Below are 15,377 nucleotides of genomic sequence, written 5' to 3'. Positions count from 1 at the left end.
AGTCACGGTGTTTGAATTTTAAGCAATGAATGGGCTGTCCTTTTAATTAATTACCATGTTGTGAACTCAGTTCTAAATACAGCATAACATCCTCTCATTGAGTCTACGAGTGGTTTGTATAGTTCTGCTGATCATACTTCATCAGCATAAAAGCACCAGTACTTATGACCTACATTTTAGCTACATACAGCCTGTTAAACAAGAAGAAGTAGAAGCTAGTTTTACTGTACTGTGAATGGGTAGCAGCACTTTAATTTAGATCTGATACTATAATTTGGATACAGATGAGCAGTTTGGATTCAGATCAGGATGCAGCAGGCTCAGATGAGGTCATGGCAGATATGACCAAGACATTGGTTGAATTAGCAGAACAAAATGGCACTGGAGAGTACTCGGCAGTACGGAAAGAAAGGCATGTCCCAGAGACTGGAGAATAAGCATACTAGTGCCAGTGTTCAAGAACAAATGGGACATTCATAACTATGGGTAGTACAGAGGAATCAAACTCCTGTCACACTGCATGAAAGTTCTGATGAGAATGACTGATAAACAAATACATATATTAGTAGAAAGTAAGATAGGAGATGAGCAGTTTGGATTCATATCAGGATGCAGCACAGCCAACCTGATGTTTGTAATAAGACAGATAGTTCAAAAGAAGCTAGAAATCATGAAAAATGCCAAATGGGCATTCCTAGCCTTGGAGAAAGGATATGACAAGGTCCCAAGAAAGTTGATTTGAACAGCCTTATAATGGTTTGAAGTCCCCAAAACATTGGTAGAATTAGTGTAGGTAACGTAAGTGGACCCAAAGGCACAAGTATGAACAGTGTTCATAGTGGATGTACATCAGCGCTCACATCTGAGCCCACTGCTATTCATATCATTGATGGACTACATTAACAAACAGGTCACAAGGGACAGATCAGCAAAGCTGCTGTATGCAGTTGATGTGACATTAAAGGCAGACTCTGAGCAAGAACTTCAGCAAATGATAGTGGAATGGAATGAAAAACTGAAGGCACAGGATGAAACTGAGTACAGGCAAAACAGCTGTTATGGCAGCAAATGGAAGAAATCAGAATAAGCTGAAAACTGAGATAGAATGGAAAATAGTGGAACAAGAGGAGAAGGGAAGTCTGAATGAGGAGGTCAAAGCTAAAATCAATGGGGCTGCAGTCAACTGGCACATAGTGTCAGGGGTAGTGTGTGAAAGAAGAATGCCAAAGAAACTGAAAAGTAAGGCATACAAAGGAGAAATGTGACCAGTATCAGTCTATGGCACAGATACCTAGGCAGTGAAGGCAGTGCAGTTGAGGAAGCTAGATGTGATGGAGATGAAGTGCCTGAGATGTCTTGTAAGATGCATAGTGTGGAGCAAATGAAGAAATGAGGACACCAGAGCAGAAGCCCAGGTAGCTCTAGTTGCAGAGAAGGTCAAAGAGAACAGGTTATGGTGGTTTGGTTACATATGCAGGAAAGCAGAAAACAATGCTGTGAAGAAGATTTCAGTCAGAAAGGAATAAAGCAAGAGGAAACGAGGGTGACTAGCAAAGAGGTGAATGGATTGTGTGAGAGAAGGCCAGTGACAATAAGGCATGACTGCCCAAGAAGGCAGGAAAGAGGCATTGAATAAATTGGTAACAGTTGACACAGCACCACGGCCCCATGTAGAAACTGTGAAAAAGGGGGCTGATGATCATTATGACTGCAGCTTAGAGAGGCTTCATATGCAAACTCAGGATCATGCCAAAGAAAAAAAGAGAACCGACTTTATCTTTGTTTAACCTGCTCCCCACCTGTCTGGGTTGCAAAACCTGGCTCCTACAATGTTATGGATAAGCATACAGTGGTTCTAGAAATCAATTCCTGTTTTAATTTAAATAAATATTTCATTCTAACACAAAGACAAAGAAGACATGAAAGTTTATTTTATTACCCAGGCAACCATGAACAGTTGCCATAAACTAAAAGTCTGCTTAAAAATAAAACCATGGAAACTCTGCGGAAAAGCTTGGAGAACATACTGCAATTCTGCTTGAAAGTCTATTTACTCAAATGATTGTCTCCAGTGTCAGTTAGAAAGCCTCCATCTCAGGTTAACTTTACAGTTAAATGCTACACAACGGAAACATAGTTGTTTAAAAGGTTAACAAAAACCTGCCATACAGTCTGGTAGCCATGGAAGCACCTGCTCTGATTCATACCTTGGTGAACCTCTACTGCTGCATCTCCTGTAGGAATATGTGTCTTTCAGGCATGACTCTTATTTTGGTATAGATCACAGTAGCCTAGATAGCAGCCATCATCCCTGAATCTTTGTTTGTACTACTAGTGACACAAAAGTATGGTGTTATCTAATCACAAACTCTCTGTAGTGCTTGAAACATGGTATAGTAGAGCAACGCAGAGAAAACTTAATACCCTCCGGTTTGAGTAAGTGACAGAATGGACTGCAATCCTTGCACATATGGGACGGAGGCAAGAGAAATCATTATCAAAATGGATTTTCCCCTTTATAATGATATCTACCCATAAAGATTCTCCCATACCCATTGTGAATATAATTAAATTGGCATGGACATAGGAGCATATAATGGGATCATCTATTATCTAACTCGGGCCAGCAGCTGAAACTGAGATATAACTCTATGTTCTACTGTTACAGCAAGAGCATAATAACAATGGCACCGTAACTGGACCTTATCTACCCTTCCTAATCACAGAGAACTAAACATTCTTATAGAAGTGATTTGATAATAACCCCGGGCAGGTGGGGAACAGTGAACAAAAGAGAGATGCGGAAGCCATTCTAATGGAAATATGGAAAGGCCCATTAAAGGGAGGATTGACAGCATGGACTTGCAGAGATGGAGGTAGGCAGTGATATAGAAGTACATTAGTAGCAAGGAACTGCAGCTATGAAGGAAGGAAAGAGTGCACTTAAGTGATAAGTGAGATAGAAATACTAATCTTATATTTAGCAGCAGCACTGGAAAGATGGTTGGTCTATAAGAAATGAAGGACACATGAGGGTGAAAGGTTTGAGAGGTATAGATGTGTTAGCATGGAGGTGACATTTAGTAGGTCATGGGAGAATTATACATTTAGACTACCATGGGGTGGACAATGGAATAGAGTGGGTATAGAGAGAAGTGTTCGGCAGTGACAAAGGACAATGAAGTGGCTGACCATTGAGTGCTACATGACAAAATAAGCAGTGTAATAAAGAAATGCGCCATGTCCCTTCTGGACAGTTTATAACTTTCTCCCAGAGATCTCACAAATATGATGAGTAGAGCAAGAAAAATGTGTGGGGAAAGTCATCTGACAGTCTTGTCTCATGACTAGGAATTTCTTGAGATGAGATCCAATGGCCATCTGTTGGTGCAAAGCAAAGAAACATTGTTGCAGCTCTGGGAATCATTTCTGTCCAATGAAGAACACCGATGGCTCATGAAAGGTTTAGACTACCACAGAACCACCTGACCAATGGACTAGGATAAGACAAAGGCAAAATTCAGGAAATAAAGTTTCATTGGTCTTTAAGCAGTTCTGTTGTTCCGTAATAGAACTCAAGCCCTGAATATAAAGTACAAGGGTTTTCCGTCTTTTATTTAGTAAGGCCGAATTCTCAAGAAGAAGTAATGCATTTAAAATACGAAACCAGAATTAAATGGCATTTGTTAAAATTTTAAAGACTATGTATTGGCTGTATGGAAGTTTCCCTGGGCACAATGGTTAAGAAATGTATGAATCATTATTTGTCTGCCATCAGATCACATGTACTCCTCACTTATTCTATGGAAAAAGATTTGATAGTTAGAGTACAGATTGTACACAATTCAAAAAAATAAATAAATAAATGCCAAATGCAAGCTCAAAAGATTTGGAAAATTGTACCTTCTTGCAGCAAAACTAATTTAATTATTTATTTCCAGATTAGTGCATTTTGCACTAAAAGTTATTTCTTGCTTTCATTTTTACCTAACAAAATAATGGTGATGGAGTAAAAGCTCCCCCATTTCTAATTATTGTGCCTCATGCACTATTACAAAATACTGCTGCAGATGCTTATAGATTGTCAGACAACTCCTTGTGAAAGATCTGTTTTCACATTAAGCTACATTTAAAAAAAAACACTGGAAGGTTTTCAAGTAGTACGAACACGTTTTCAGACAAAGATCCACTGACTAGGCATGCTTCTGCAGTTGCTGCCACTTGAATGGTTTACTATAGCCATGGGAGTAATCTATCCTTCAGAAAATCGTTGTACACCTCTGACTGGTGAAGAGTGGGAAAAGAAGACAGCCATTGGCTAAGCTGTAAACTGTAAAGTAAGACTGACAAAGTGCAGTTAATGAATTATGCATAAATCACATCATACTGTATTCTGCTACTGTCTCATTTCATTATGTTCCTGATAGGACTACTAAAGCATTTTGAAAAATAAGCTTCTACATTTTTCAGATAAAAATGAAATCTGTTCTGTTTCTTCACTAAAGTGACCTCTGTTTCCTTGAACAACTCCTGTTTGTTCTGTGTGTGAGGATTCAGTAATGTATCTCCAACACAATGATCCTGAACTGATTATTGCCCTTCGAAGTTCCCATGTATGACAATATTGACAGAATAATAGGAGCTTAGTCTGTATGCCTTAGTTCAAGCAGCCTCACATGGTGAGGGGAGTTGGAGAGATGAGTTGGTCGATAAGCTACTTTCTAATATGCAGAAGACAGTTTTTCTTGTTTTAAGTTTTGCCACATAATGTGCAAACATTTTTGCAGCCTTTTTCCACTTTGCAGCTAATCATCAGCAGCTGCTGGTGTTTCTCCTCATTCTAAGGGTCGACCAGGCATTGTTGTTCTACTCCCAGAATTAGTCTGCCTCATGTTTGGGGCCAGTGAAGAGAATGAAATATTCTGGTGCAACATCATAATGCTGATGAGGGATATTTTCACTTAAGACCTAACTTGCCCGTTTTCCCTTATGCACATCTGTAAGCGACCGATAGATGTACATGCAATGGAGATGTGCAACGTTTCATCCTGCCTCTGTGGTGATTCAACCAATGTCACCCACTTATTCCCACTTAGGATAGTGCTCACCACCCGTCCCCAACCTCCATCAGGGATCTAACATGAGGAGCACCTAGTCACATGACCTCACACCAGGGTAAGTACGCCCATCATTCCCATGCCCTTCCTCAGATGCCGTTGCTGATAATCAAAAAAGAGTCACTTGTGCCATAGTTAGGGCTCTATCCCGCTACACTTTGGCACAGCTCTATATGCAAACACTTCTCTTGCCGTTTTCTCATTAATGTTTTGGCCAGTTGCAAGGTTTTATGTATCAGTTCAGTGTACTTTTTAATGTAATTATAACATTTACAGCATGACAGCATGAAATCTGGTCTGTCTACAAAACTGAACAACTAGCAGCAGAGCTTAATTCCATAATCTCTACAAACATAAATATCACAAATGTAGTTATCAGCATTTTGAATATATTTTTTGCACCATTAATAGAATTTTCCAAGGGAAACATGATAGACATGACATAAGCTAAGAAACAGGTAAAAGCTTTAAGATTTTATCTTGGGTTACTAGTTGTAAAATAATTTTTTTCTCTGAATTTAGTTTAATATATCATCTGCTGAATGACAGCAGAACAGGAATTACGCTAAAAAGATCACAGTTCCTGCAAGTACACCACCTTCCTTAACATTTGTAAAGGCAGTATATACCATTTCACTGCACATCTTTGTATTCTTTATTAAATCTGATACTTATGCATAAAATGTATGTCCAGGTATATTCTATGCATTATGCATATATTAATTGTAGCACAGCCTTACACTTTAGTTTATTTTTAAACATTCAGGAATTGTAATGTTAAGCCTGACAGGTCACTTTTTATGTTTATAAATATTTTGATGGTTCCGTTTTCTAGTTATATTAAGAGCTGCCGCGTACTTTAATGATTTATTTCTTTACCATTATGGAAATGAAATAGTTACACTGATGTTGGGGTCCGCTTAAATGTAGCTGGAAAATTACTCTAAGGATCACTCACTATGAAAATTTTCAAATTAAAATAAAATTAATGAAAATAACTGCTTTCAGCAAGCTTTAGTCAAAAAACTAAAATATACCACTGTAACTCAAGTTATTAAAGTGTGTGTGCGTGCGCGCGCGCGCGTGTGCGTGTGTGCGTGCGTGCGTGTTTGTGTGTGTCTATGTGTGCGCGCGCGCATGCGCGTGTGTGCGTGCGTGCGTGTTTGTGCGCGCGTGTGCGTGCGTGCGTGTGTGTGTGTGTGTGTGTGTGTGTGTGTGTGTGTGTGTGTGTGTGTGTGTGTGTGTGTCTATGTTTGTGTGTGCACTCCTGTTTGTCTGTCTTGGGATGACAAACAATACATTTTCACGTTCTGTTCTATGTAGCAATGTAACACTTACTATTTCCAATAATCAAGGCATTCTCCTTATCAGGGTAAAACATGAAATATCACTGGACAAGGATTAACATATACAGTCATAATGTTAATGGGGAAAATTAATAACTACTCAGTTGTGATTTGTGACACTGCTGTATAAAAGACATGAGTGTATCATTTATACCTCATATTGTATTCTGCCTTCTACCTAAATGAACAGCAATGAGGTATTTTTTTACCTGCAAAAATATTATTTTAACAACTTTAGGTTCATATAAATGCAGGTTCTTAAAAAGAGTTACTATTTACAATACTTATACATAAGTAAAAGCTACGATCAGCTTCAGTTTTATGACAAAAAATATGTCTTATTACCTTCTGTAACAGGAAACTGATGATTTAACTTCTCTTTTATCATGTAGGTAACAGGCCTGCTGGCCTCTCAGTGGAACATTCCAATGTTTGGATTCATCGGTCAGTCCAAGAAGCTGGATAACATTGTGATGTATGACACCTACGTGAAACTGGTGTCTCCTCTTCAGAGGATGGCTGAAGCCCTTGAAAAAGTCCTTGCATACTTCAAGTGGAAACATGTTGCCCTCTTTGGAGGTGCTTCTGACAGCTCTACATGGGACAAAATAGAGGAACTATGGAATGTTGTAGAAAAGCAGCTGAAAGAGAACTTCACTGTCACTGCAAGAGTAAAATATGATACCAGGAATACTACCCTTCACCAGGAAAACCTCAAACATGTCTCTTCTGTTGCCAGAAGTAGGTTATATAGCAGAGCTTTACAGAGTGTATAATAATCATAATTACAAAGAAAAAGCAAATACGGAAATTCATATTAGCATTTTCTAACATTTTATCCTTTCAAGAACTCCTTTCATTTCTTTAGACTCTTGGTCACAATGAAATCTATTAGCTTGGGGATTTATATGCTAGACACCCCTCTAAAAGTCAATTAATATGCCAGTTTTACACTTGGATATTTTTTACTTGTTATGCAGATATGCGGTGGTGGTGCTGCGGTAGCATTGTCGCCTCACAGTTAGACGTTGCCTGTTCGATTCTCAGTTAGAGCATCTTCTGTGTGGTGACATTCGTGAACAGGCATTCCTTCGTTGAAGGTTGTGCGTTAGGCCTGGCAAGCCAGCACGTAAAACTCTACTGCCAATCATTAGCGGACTGGAGTTCCGCTGTGGTGACCCCTAACCGGGAAAAACCGAAAGACACAAACAAACAATGCAGATAAAAATGTATAGCAAAAATGAGCTTAACAGCAGTTCATGAGTGCCACGTACAACCTAACTACGCTAATAAAACTGATCATAAGCAAAACTGAATGAGTGAAATGTATGTCTACTTTACTGTGACACATTCCTCCTAATACCCATCTTTATGAATGGACTACACATACCTCAAACTCACAAAACAACTAAAAATAAGTACTTGAGGCTGAGACTCTCCGGTTTAATTACAATGCCACAGCCAACCCAGCCATATCAGTAAAGTAAACCACTGAACTGCAAGCAACCCTGAATCATATGCAAATATGATCACTTGAATGGTAAGCTGGTTGTGATACTGACAAGACCCCTCACTCAGCTGTGCACTCAGTCAAGTAAGTGTAACCCCAATCCACAGAAAAAACATTTATGTTGGTGATCAGTGTCAGGTTATTAATATTCAGGTAAATTCTAAACGAGAAAGAAGGAAGGAAAGAAGGAACAAGAAAGTCCCCCAATTAGGGCAATTAGTAGGGCAATTTCCCAGCTCACTGGTGATACTTTCTTCATTAACATCTTTTTTGAGTCTGTTTCTAGCTTTGACCTCTTCATTCAGACTTCCCTTCTCCTCATCCACCCCTCCCAGATACTTGAAGCTGTTAACCTGTTCCACTTTCTTCCCTTTTATCTCAGTTCTCAGTTTCTTCTGATTTCCCCTGCTTGCTACCATTACCACTGTCTTATCTGTACTTAATTTCATCCCATGTACCTTCAGTTTTGCATTCCATTCCCTATCCTTTGTTGAAGTTCTTGATCAGAGTCTGCCTGTAATGCCACATTGTCTGCATACAGCAACTTTGTTGATATGACCCCTCCGACCTGTTTGCTAATGCAATCCATCACCAGTATGAACAGCATACCAAATTTGTATGGAGCATTTCAATTCTTTTATGAGACAGATCAGTGACTGGGCATACAACATAGGTATACATTTTAGTTATGAGAAATGTTGTGAAGATAAATGAAGGCTGCCAACCTAGCCAGATAGAAGTTTGTAGTTAATTCTGTCATTTGTAAATATTAATGCAAGCCACAGGTTAGTTCTCTTAAATGTGAAAAGACTGCATTGGATATTGAACTGCAAAAGTGTAACAACAGTGCACTCTGCTGTAACAAAGCTGATAAGTCAATTCTTTGATGTCAAAATTCGGAGCCGATATGTCTAGAGGGAGGCATCCTGCCTATTGTTTTAAGTCCAGAGTTAATGGCTAGAATTTGCATGTATAAATATCCTTTATTGCACTGGTTTCTGACCAGGTGTAAAGAATGTAAATGTAGGTTCTGTTAGCCTGGGAATACCAGAGAAGTATGAAGAATGATGTCATGTGAAGCAGCTCTGTGTTATCCATTTAAAGAGAGAAAAATCAGAGCACTCTGAGCATTTTGTCATAACATCCAACATCACAGCACTGCTTTGCTCTATATGCAAGTTATTTAGAACTGTGTTTTCTCTTAGAAATAGCTAGGAATTAGGAAGATTAGACTGTTTTTCTGTGTTGATGTTAGAACTTTTCTGCGGTATTATTTTATGTATTTCTCTGTGATATCTGAACTCTTGACTAGCACTGTGTAGTAAGAAGTATTGTCTTGTGTTTTTATTATTTATTATTAAATATTTTTTAAACATTTCAACTGTGGCTGTTTTGTGTAGAGATAATTTAAGCTCCAAGAGTACATTACATGTATATAGTGATGCTGTACCAAGTCACTCCAAATAAGTCTTGACTGTTAGGTTACACTTACCATTTGGATAATAATATTGCACAATAATAATTGGACACCCTTTTAAGGGCCCTTGAGTAGCTGGTAAATATTAGTGTGTGGTGGCAGCTGGTACTACCATATAGTCTGGGTAAAAGGGGCACAGCTGGAGAACCTGTGCCAACCTTCCCTAGGAATGTCTGCGTGGTTGTATAAACTCTTATCTCAAAGTGTGTGTGTGTGTGTGTGTGTGTGTGTGTGTGTGTGTGTGTGTCAGTTACTTGGGCAGGGACACGAAGCACTGGTTGGACAGAGAGGGTGCTGGAGGATTTAGCTTGCCCACTAGGCTGAGATCTGGACCGTATAGCTGTGCCAGCGGGGAGTCTTATTGGGGACCTGGAGAGAAAGGAGGAGACCAGCCCCAGACTGACTGTGATCTCTGTGTGCTCTTAAGGGAAATTGTACTTTACTGTGTGTGTATTTATTATCCTTTCCCCTATATGGATGCCCCTCACTGGTGTTAATTGTAAGGATTGAGGCTCCTTGATTGCTGGGCCAGTGCACGGGCATCACATATTAATTGTTTGGTAGTGGTAGGATATTCATACTATATATTAATTGGTTGACAAATATTAATTGGCTTGTAGTGGTGTGGGTAGAGTGAATTCCTGTAGCTTGTGTACAGTGATCACTGAAAGTATTTTGTACTCTAAATCAGCCATGCAGTAAATACTCAGAGTTCAGATCACAATTGTTTTATGTCTTTTGTTAGCTTAGTTAGTCAGGAAGAGCAGGCAGCATGTCAGCATAGGAGTACGGAAAGCTGACAAGGAGCCAACTGGCTGAGATGTGCCAGGCTAGGGGACTGGTGCATGGAAACCTGACTAAGGCAGACATGATTGCAGCTTTGGTCACAGCTGCATCAGAAAATAGCAACCAGGAGGACGATCAGACTGGCAGTGGAGATATACCACCCTCAGAGAATGGACAGCTCAACCTTTCTGCAGAGGACTTAAAAATCCATCTGGAGTTAAAGAGACTTGAGTTGGAGGCCAGGTGTTTGGAAACAGAAACAGCTGAGAGACTGAGATATCTGCAGGCTGAGGAGAATGAGAAACTGCTATGCCTTTAAGCTGAGGAAAAGGAGAGGCAGAGGCAGCATAAGAGGGAGATGCTGACTCTTTGCCAGAGTCATGGAGGTAATGGGGAAAGGAGTAACTGGAATCCAGAAGCACAAAAGGTCAGTAAATTTCTTCAGTTTAAAGATGGGCTAATTTTGATAGTTTCATTCATATGTTTGACAGGGTATGTAAACATTATGATGTTGACCAAAGGCTCTGGGTACGGTTCCTGACCCCCTTACTCCATGGTAAAGCTGCAACTGTGTTGTCTAACATGTCTGATGTTGACTGTTTTAATTACAATGTTGTTAAGTATTGCTTGTTAGAATGTTTTAAGCTAACACCTGAAACTTAAAGGAAAATGTTTTGTGAGCATAGACGCAAGGCAGATGAAAGTGTGTGTGAATATGTTGCTGAACTGAACACTTATTTTCATGGGTGAGTGAGTGGATGTCTGGTCACCACTTTTGAAGGGCTGGCAGACCTTTTGGTGAGGGAGCAAGTCCTTAGCACTTTGCCTGAGGACATGAGTATCTCAGGTGATAGACAATGTGCTACTTCAGATGGGTTGGAGAAGAAGGGAGACCTTACCTAGCAAGCAGGGCATCTCTGCACAGGAAAAGGACTGCCAGTACTGCTCATGGGTCTAAAGGAACCCATGGTGGGCAGCACAGACTGCCCCAACAGAATCTACCAGTAGCAAGGGAAGCCACTAGTCCAGGAACATGTCCAGGACGTAGGGTTAAATGTTTTGAATGCAACCAGTGGAGCCATGTGGCATACATATGTCCACGAAGGCAAGGTAGGGAACAAAAGGTGAGAGAGCCAGTAAGTAGGAAAGACAAAATGCCAATAGTAGGTTGTCATGAGACAACAAGGGTACCAAACTACCATCCTGCAGACTTCCTGATAGGGAAGGATTTGGACGAGGCAGTACCATGTGCTTATGCAGTTACACGCAGTCAGGCTAGGAGACAAGCATATGGGACTGGTAGCCTGGGGTGAACCAGACAGACTGCATACTTGCAGCTAGGACTGATGAGATGGTTACTTCAGGGAGGACACTATGCTGTAGCAGTGAGACTGACGGTGAGCCACAGCTGCTTTTTGGTACTGATGTCCCCTTGGACAGAGTGACTGAAAAAGTAGAGGTGAATATTAGTACCCAGGCTGACAGTGTCAGGGGATGCAAAGACCAGCATTTCAACAATAATACAGGTTTACGCTCCAACTACAAATGCTAAATAAAGGCTGTCAAGCAGTTCTGTGAAGATTAGAAGCATCTTCTGGATATAACACCAAAAAAAAAAAAAAATATATATATATATATATATATATATATATATATATATATATATATATATATACCAAATTGAATATGCAGTTCCTCCAGCATGGCTTGTACCATAAAAGCAAGAAGGTAAAAAATGTATATTTAAAGTTTAATTAAAAACTTAAAATCAATGACATCAAAGGATAAACGTATTTGGGCAAGCAAAAAAAGTCCTTCAGATCCATGAAATGTCTATCCATGTTGTTCAGTATATATTCTGTGTAATAACCAATCACCACTTGATTTCAGGACAGCACCCTTCACCATCCAGCCTCTGTGAAGAGCAGAACTTCTGGCCAATCATCATCTATTTTTGAGACAACGCCCTTTCAGAGCTGGTCTCAAGGGCAGACATGTATTCAACCCAGGAGGCATGTCTGCCTGTAGTAGCCCAATCCATTTCATTTCAGCTTGTTGAGTACATAAAGTTATGTCACCCCTCTTACATTTTCTGTAATAACTTGTAGCACAGAAAATGTAAATGTTTGGGAACCATTGCCCACAGTATGTTTATATAGAGGATTTGTGTAGTGTTTGAGATTTATGTCACTTATATGTTTTGAAATTCTTTCTTTAAAGTGATGATTTGTTTTGCCCACATAATAAGAAGTACATAGTTGACAGCAGGCAACATAGGCTACATTTTTAGTTCTACAGTCAGCGTAAGTTCTTAAATAATAACATCTCCCAGTTTTAGGGTCTTGAAAATTATTCCTCTTAGCTATATGTTTGCATGAACTGCATTTCATGCAAGCAAACGTCCCCTTTTTTTATAAATATTGATGGCATCTAACTGGTTTCGGTGACATAATAGCTGTTTAAGATTCTTTTCTGTTTCAAATGTAAATGAGGGTCTTTCTCCCACTGTTTCACTTATCAAGTTATCACTAGTTAAATTTTTCCAGTTAGTTTTTATTATATTACATATTAATTCAGTGTCATTATCATAAGTTAATAAAAACTCTAGTTCTAGTGTCATGCCTCTCTTTCCTTTTTTTGCTTCTCCATGAATTTAAATCATTATTCACAGAAGCATTGTCAGAGTAAAAGGGTTTCCCTATAGTCCCTTGTAATGTATTTATTTTATTCATGGTAATATGAGTTTCAGAGTCATTATAGTCCCATTGTTTGAAGTCATCTAGCAGTTGATAACCAGCTTTAAAAAATTATGCTTGGACAATTAGCTTTTCCCTGAAAAGTTTAAAGCAAAATTAAAGAAACAGCAAAAGCCCCCAGGTCAGCCATATGTCAAGTGAAGTCAAAGATCAGATTTAATGGATAAAATGGACTGGTGGCTACAGTGCCTGAATAACTATGGACAGAAAATCACAATATTAAACAGAAGGTGGCAATAAAAAAAAATTTCAAACAGGAAAAAGATTGTGAAGGCAAAATGACTGTATGCAATGGCTTTAGAAGTGGCTGAGATAAAAATGAGTGCAAAGACCAAATGGAGACAGAAGAATTGTTGAACTGAGTACCAGATACCAGAGAATAGTAAGAAGAGATAAGAAAGTATATTTAAGGCATAGTGAAAAGAACTGGAAGAAGATAAGCAAATGGAAAAGACAAGACATCTGAGGGTTACTTCCATGCAAAAATGGACATGATAACATTTAATAATGGGATGGACCTCAGGGAAGCAGAATATTTTAAGAAGAGGTAGCACAAATATCAGAAGATCTAAATAAAAAGGACCCTATCATCACCAAAAAACATAGTGGGATGCTCTCTGATCTAAAGTCAGGCATCCTTTATAGTGAAGCCAAATGGGCCTTAAATTCCTTGCTAACAATAAAGCTAAAGGAAATGATGGAATTCCAGCTGAATTGATTAAAATCCTACAAAATTATGCAGTTTGCATGTTAATCCCGTAAAAGTATGCTGTTGCAGTTGTTCAAATAATTTCCCAGCAAATCTGAAAAATGCAGCAACAGCTACTGCACTGGTTAAAAGAGTGTATTCCATTTTCAAAAAATGGACAATGGCATAACAGAGAATGTTTTTTTTTCCATAGAAACCATTGCTGGTGGGTTTTTGAATTCTACACAGACAATGATTCACTTCTTTAGGGAGATTTCTGTCCTCTTTGTGTTGATGTGTCCATGGATTTAGTATATATAAATTTATGAGGTGCAGGAAGGTTTACCCCCTGAAAAAAAATTGATTTTTTTTAACTTTTTGAATTTCTGGCATTTTTTTTTCATCCTTTCAGAATTTCCACTTTCAAAAAGTTGACATTTCATAGTAGACCCTAAGAAAAGCTAAGGTGGGTAGACAGTATTAATAAAGTAATGAATATGAATTTACAAGATTTAAGGAAACAGTAGTGGACAGACAGTTCTCTTGATAAAGTCTTTGAGGTTACCTAGAATTGTGAAGGCAATGAATTAAATGACTAAAAAGAACAACATCTTATGAATCTGAATGTGCAAATAGTACACAGCTGTTAAAATGTGCTTGTTAGATTATTGCTAAAGGTGCTACAATGTACAAGTGCACAAAAAAAAAAAAAAAAAAAAAAAAAAAAGGGCATAGCAAAATAAATTTAAAATGGGTGGCGAAAGCCAAACACATTCTGGCTAGGCTTATAAATGCCCTAGGGCAGATAGCCTAGTATGAACCTATAAAAAACCAAACCAATAACCAATAGTCTGTTCCATAACTAGATTTTCATATGTCCTGTTTTTATAACTGAAAGTAGTAGGCCATATGCAGTGCTGACCTACTTCATTTTCATTTTTACATTGCAACATCTTTCGTAGTATAGTACAGTTTGCTGTGGTACCACTTAGTGCATAATGCAGACAAATTAATTATCAGTATATGTAAGTGAAATCCTACTGGAATCTCATTTGCAGCATACACGTTTAACAATTACAATTGCCACTTTTTTTATTAGCAGATTAGTATTATACACCATTGATATGCACGTGTTTATCAATTTAAACATTGCTTTCTGCAACGCATACTGATGTGTAGTCTTCACTCAAAAAAAAAAAAAACACCCAGCATGCTTTTATTGTCTGCTGTAGCAGCATCCTTTAATTTAATTGCTCAGCTTTTCATCTAAATTGTGCATTGTTTACACAGCTGAGGAATGCAGCCAGAATTAAAAAAAATTACAGGGCCCTGCTGTAGGGGGTGCAAGTCCCCCCTCCTATCTAAACTTATATATAACAACTCCATGGTCACACCAACTGGAAGAAGGGGGAAATCCCACCCCCAAGGGAAGGACTGTCTGACAGTGAGAGTGTTTAAAAATAGGATTTATGAACATGTGTCTGACATTACAAAAGGAGTTAAGACCAACACTCTTAGAAAACATGAGGAACAATGTAGAGACTACCAATTTAAGTTTTTAGCAATACAACAACTTACTAATGATATACAAGGTAGAGTGGTCCCAGAACAGATGGAGACATGTGAATTAAGGTAGCTTTATTTTACTGTCTGATTAACCGAGTAGTTCAGTACATCAGTTGGTTAGTAAGTGCAGT

The 15,377-nt window shown here is 38.7% G+C and overlaps 1 protein-coding gene across 1 annotated transcript in view; it reads left to right on the top strand.

Annotated features, from left to right (window-relative positions):
* LOC122788632 (guanylate cyclase 2G-like) overlaps positions 1–15,377 on the top strand; it is a 699,012-nt gene that overhangs the window by 98,315 nt on the left and 585,320 nt on the right. Inside the window, 1 exon segment of the mRNA XM_044055531.1 lies at positions 6,856–7,204. Coding sequence (XP_043911466.1) covers positions 6,856–7,204 — 349 coding nt within the window.

Source organism: Protopterus annectens, chromosome 14.part0 (genome assembly GCF_019279795.1).
Source record: "Protopterus annectens isolate FY-2018-M chromosome 14.part0, PAN1.0, whole genome shotgun sequence".
Taxonomy (NCBI): Eukaryota; Metazoa; Chordata; order Ceratodontiformes; family Protopteridae; genus Protopterus; species Protopterus annectens.
The sequence above is the reverse complement of the archived record's forward strand: the minus strand, read 5'-3'. Positions and strand labels throughout refer to the sequence as shown.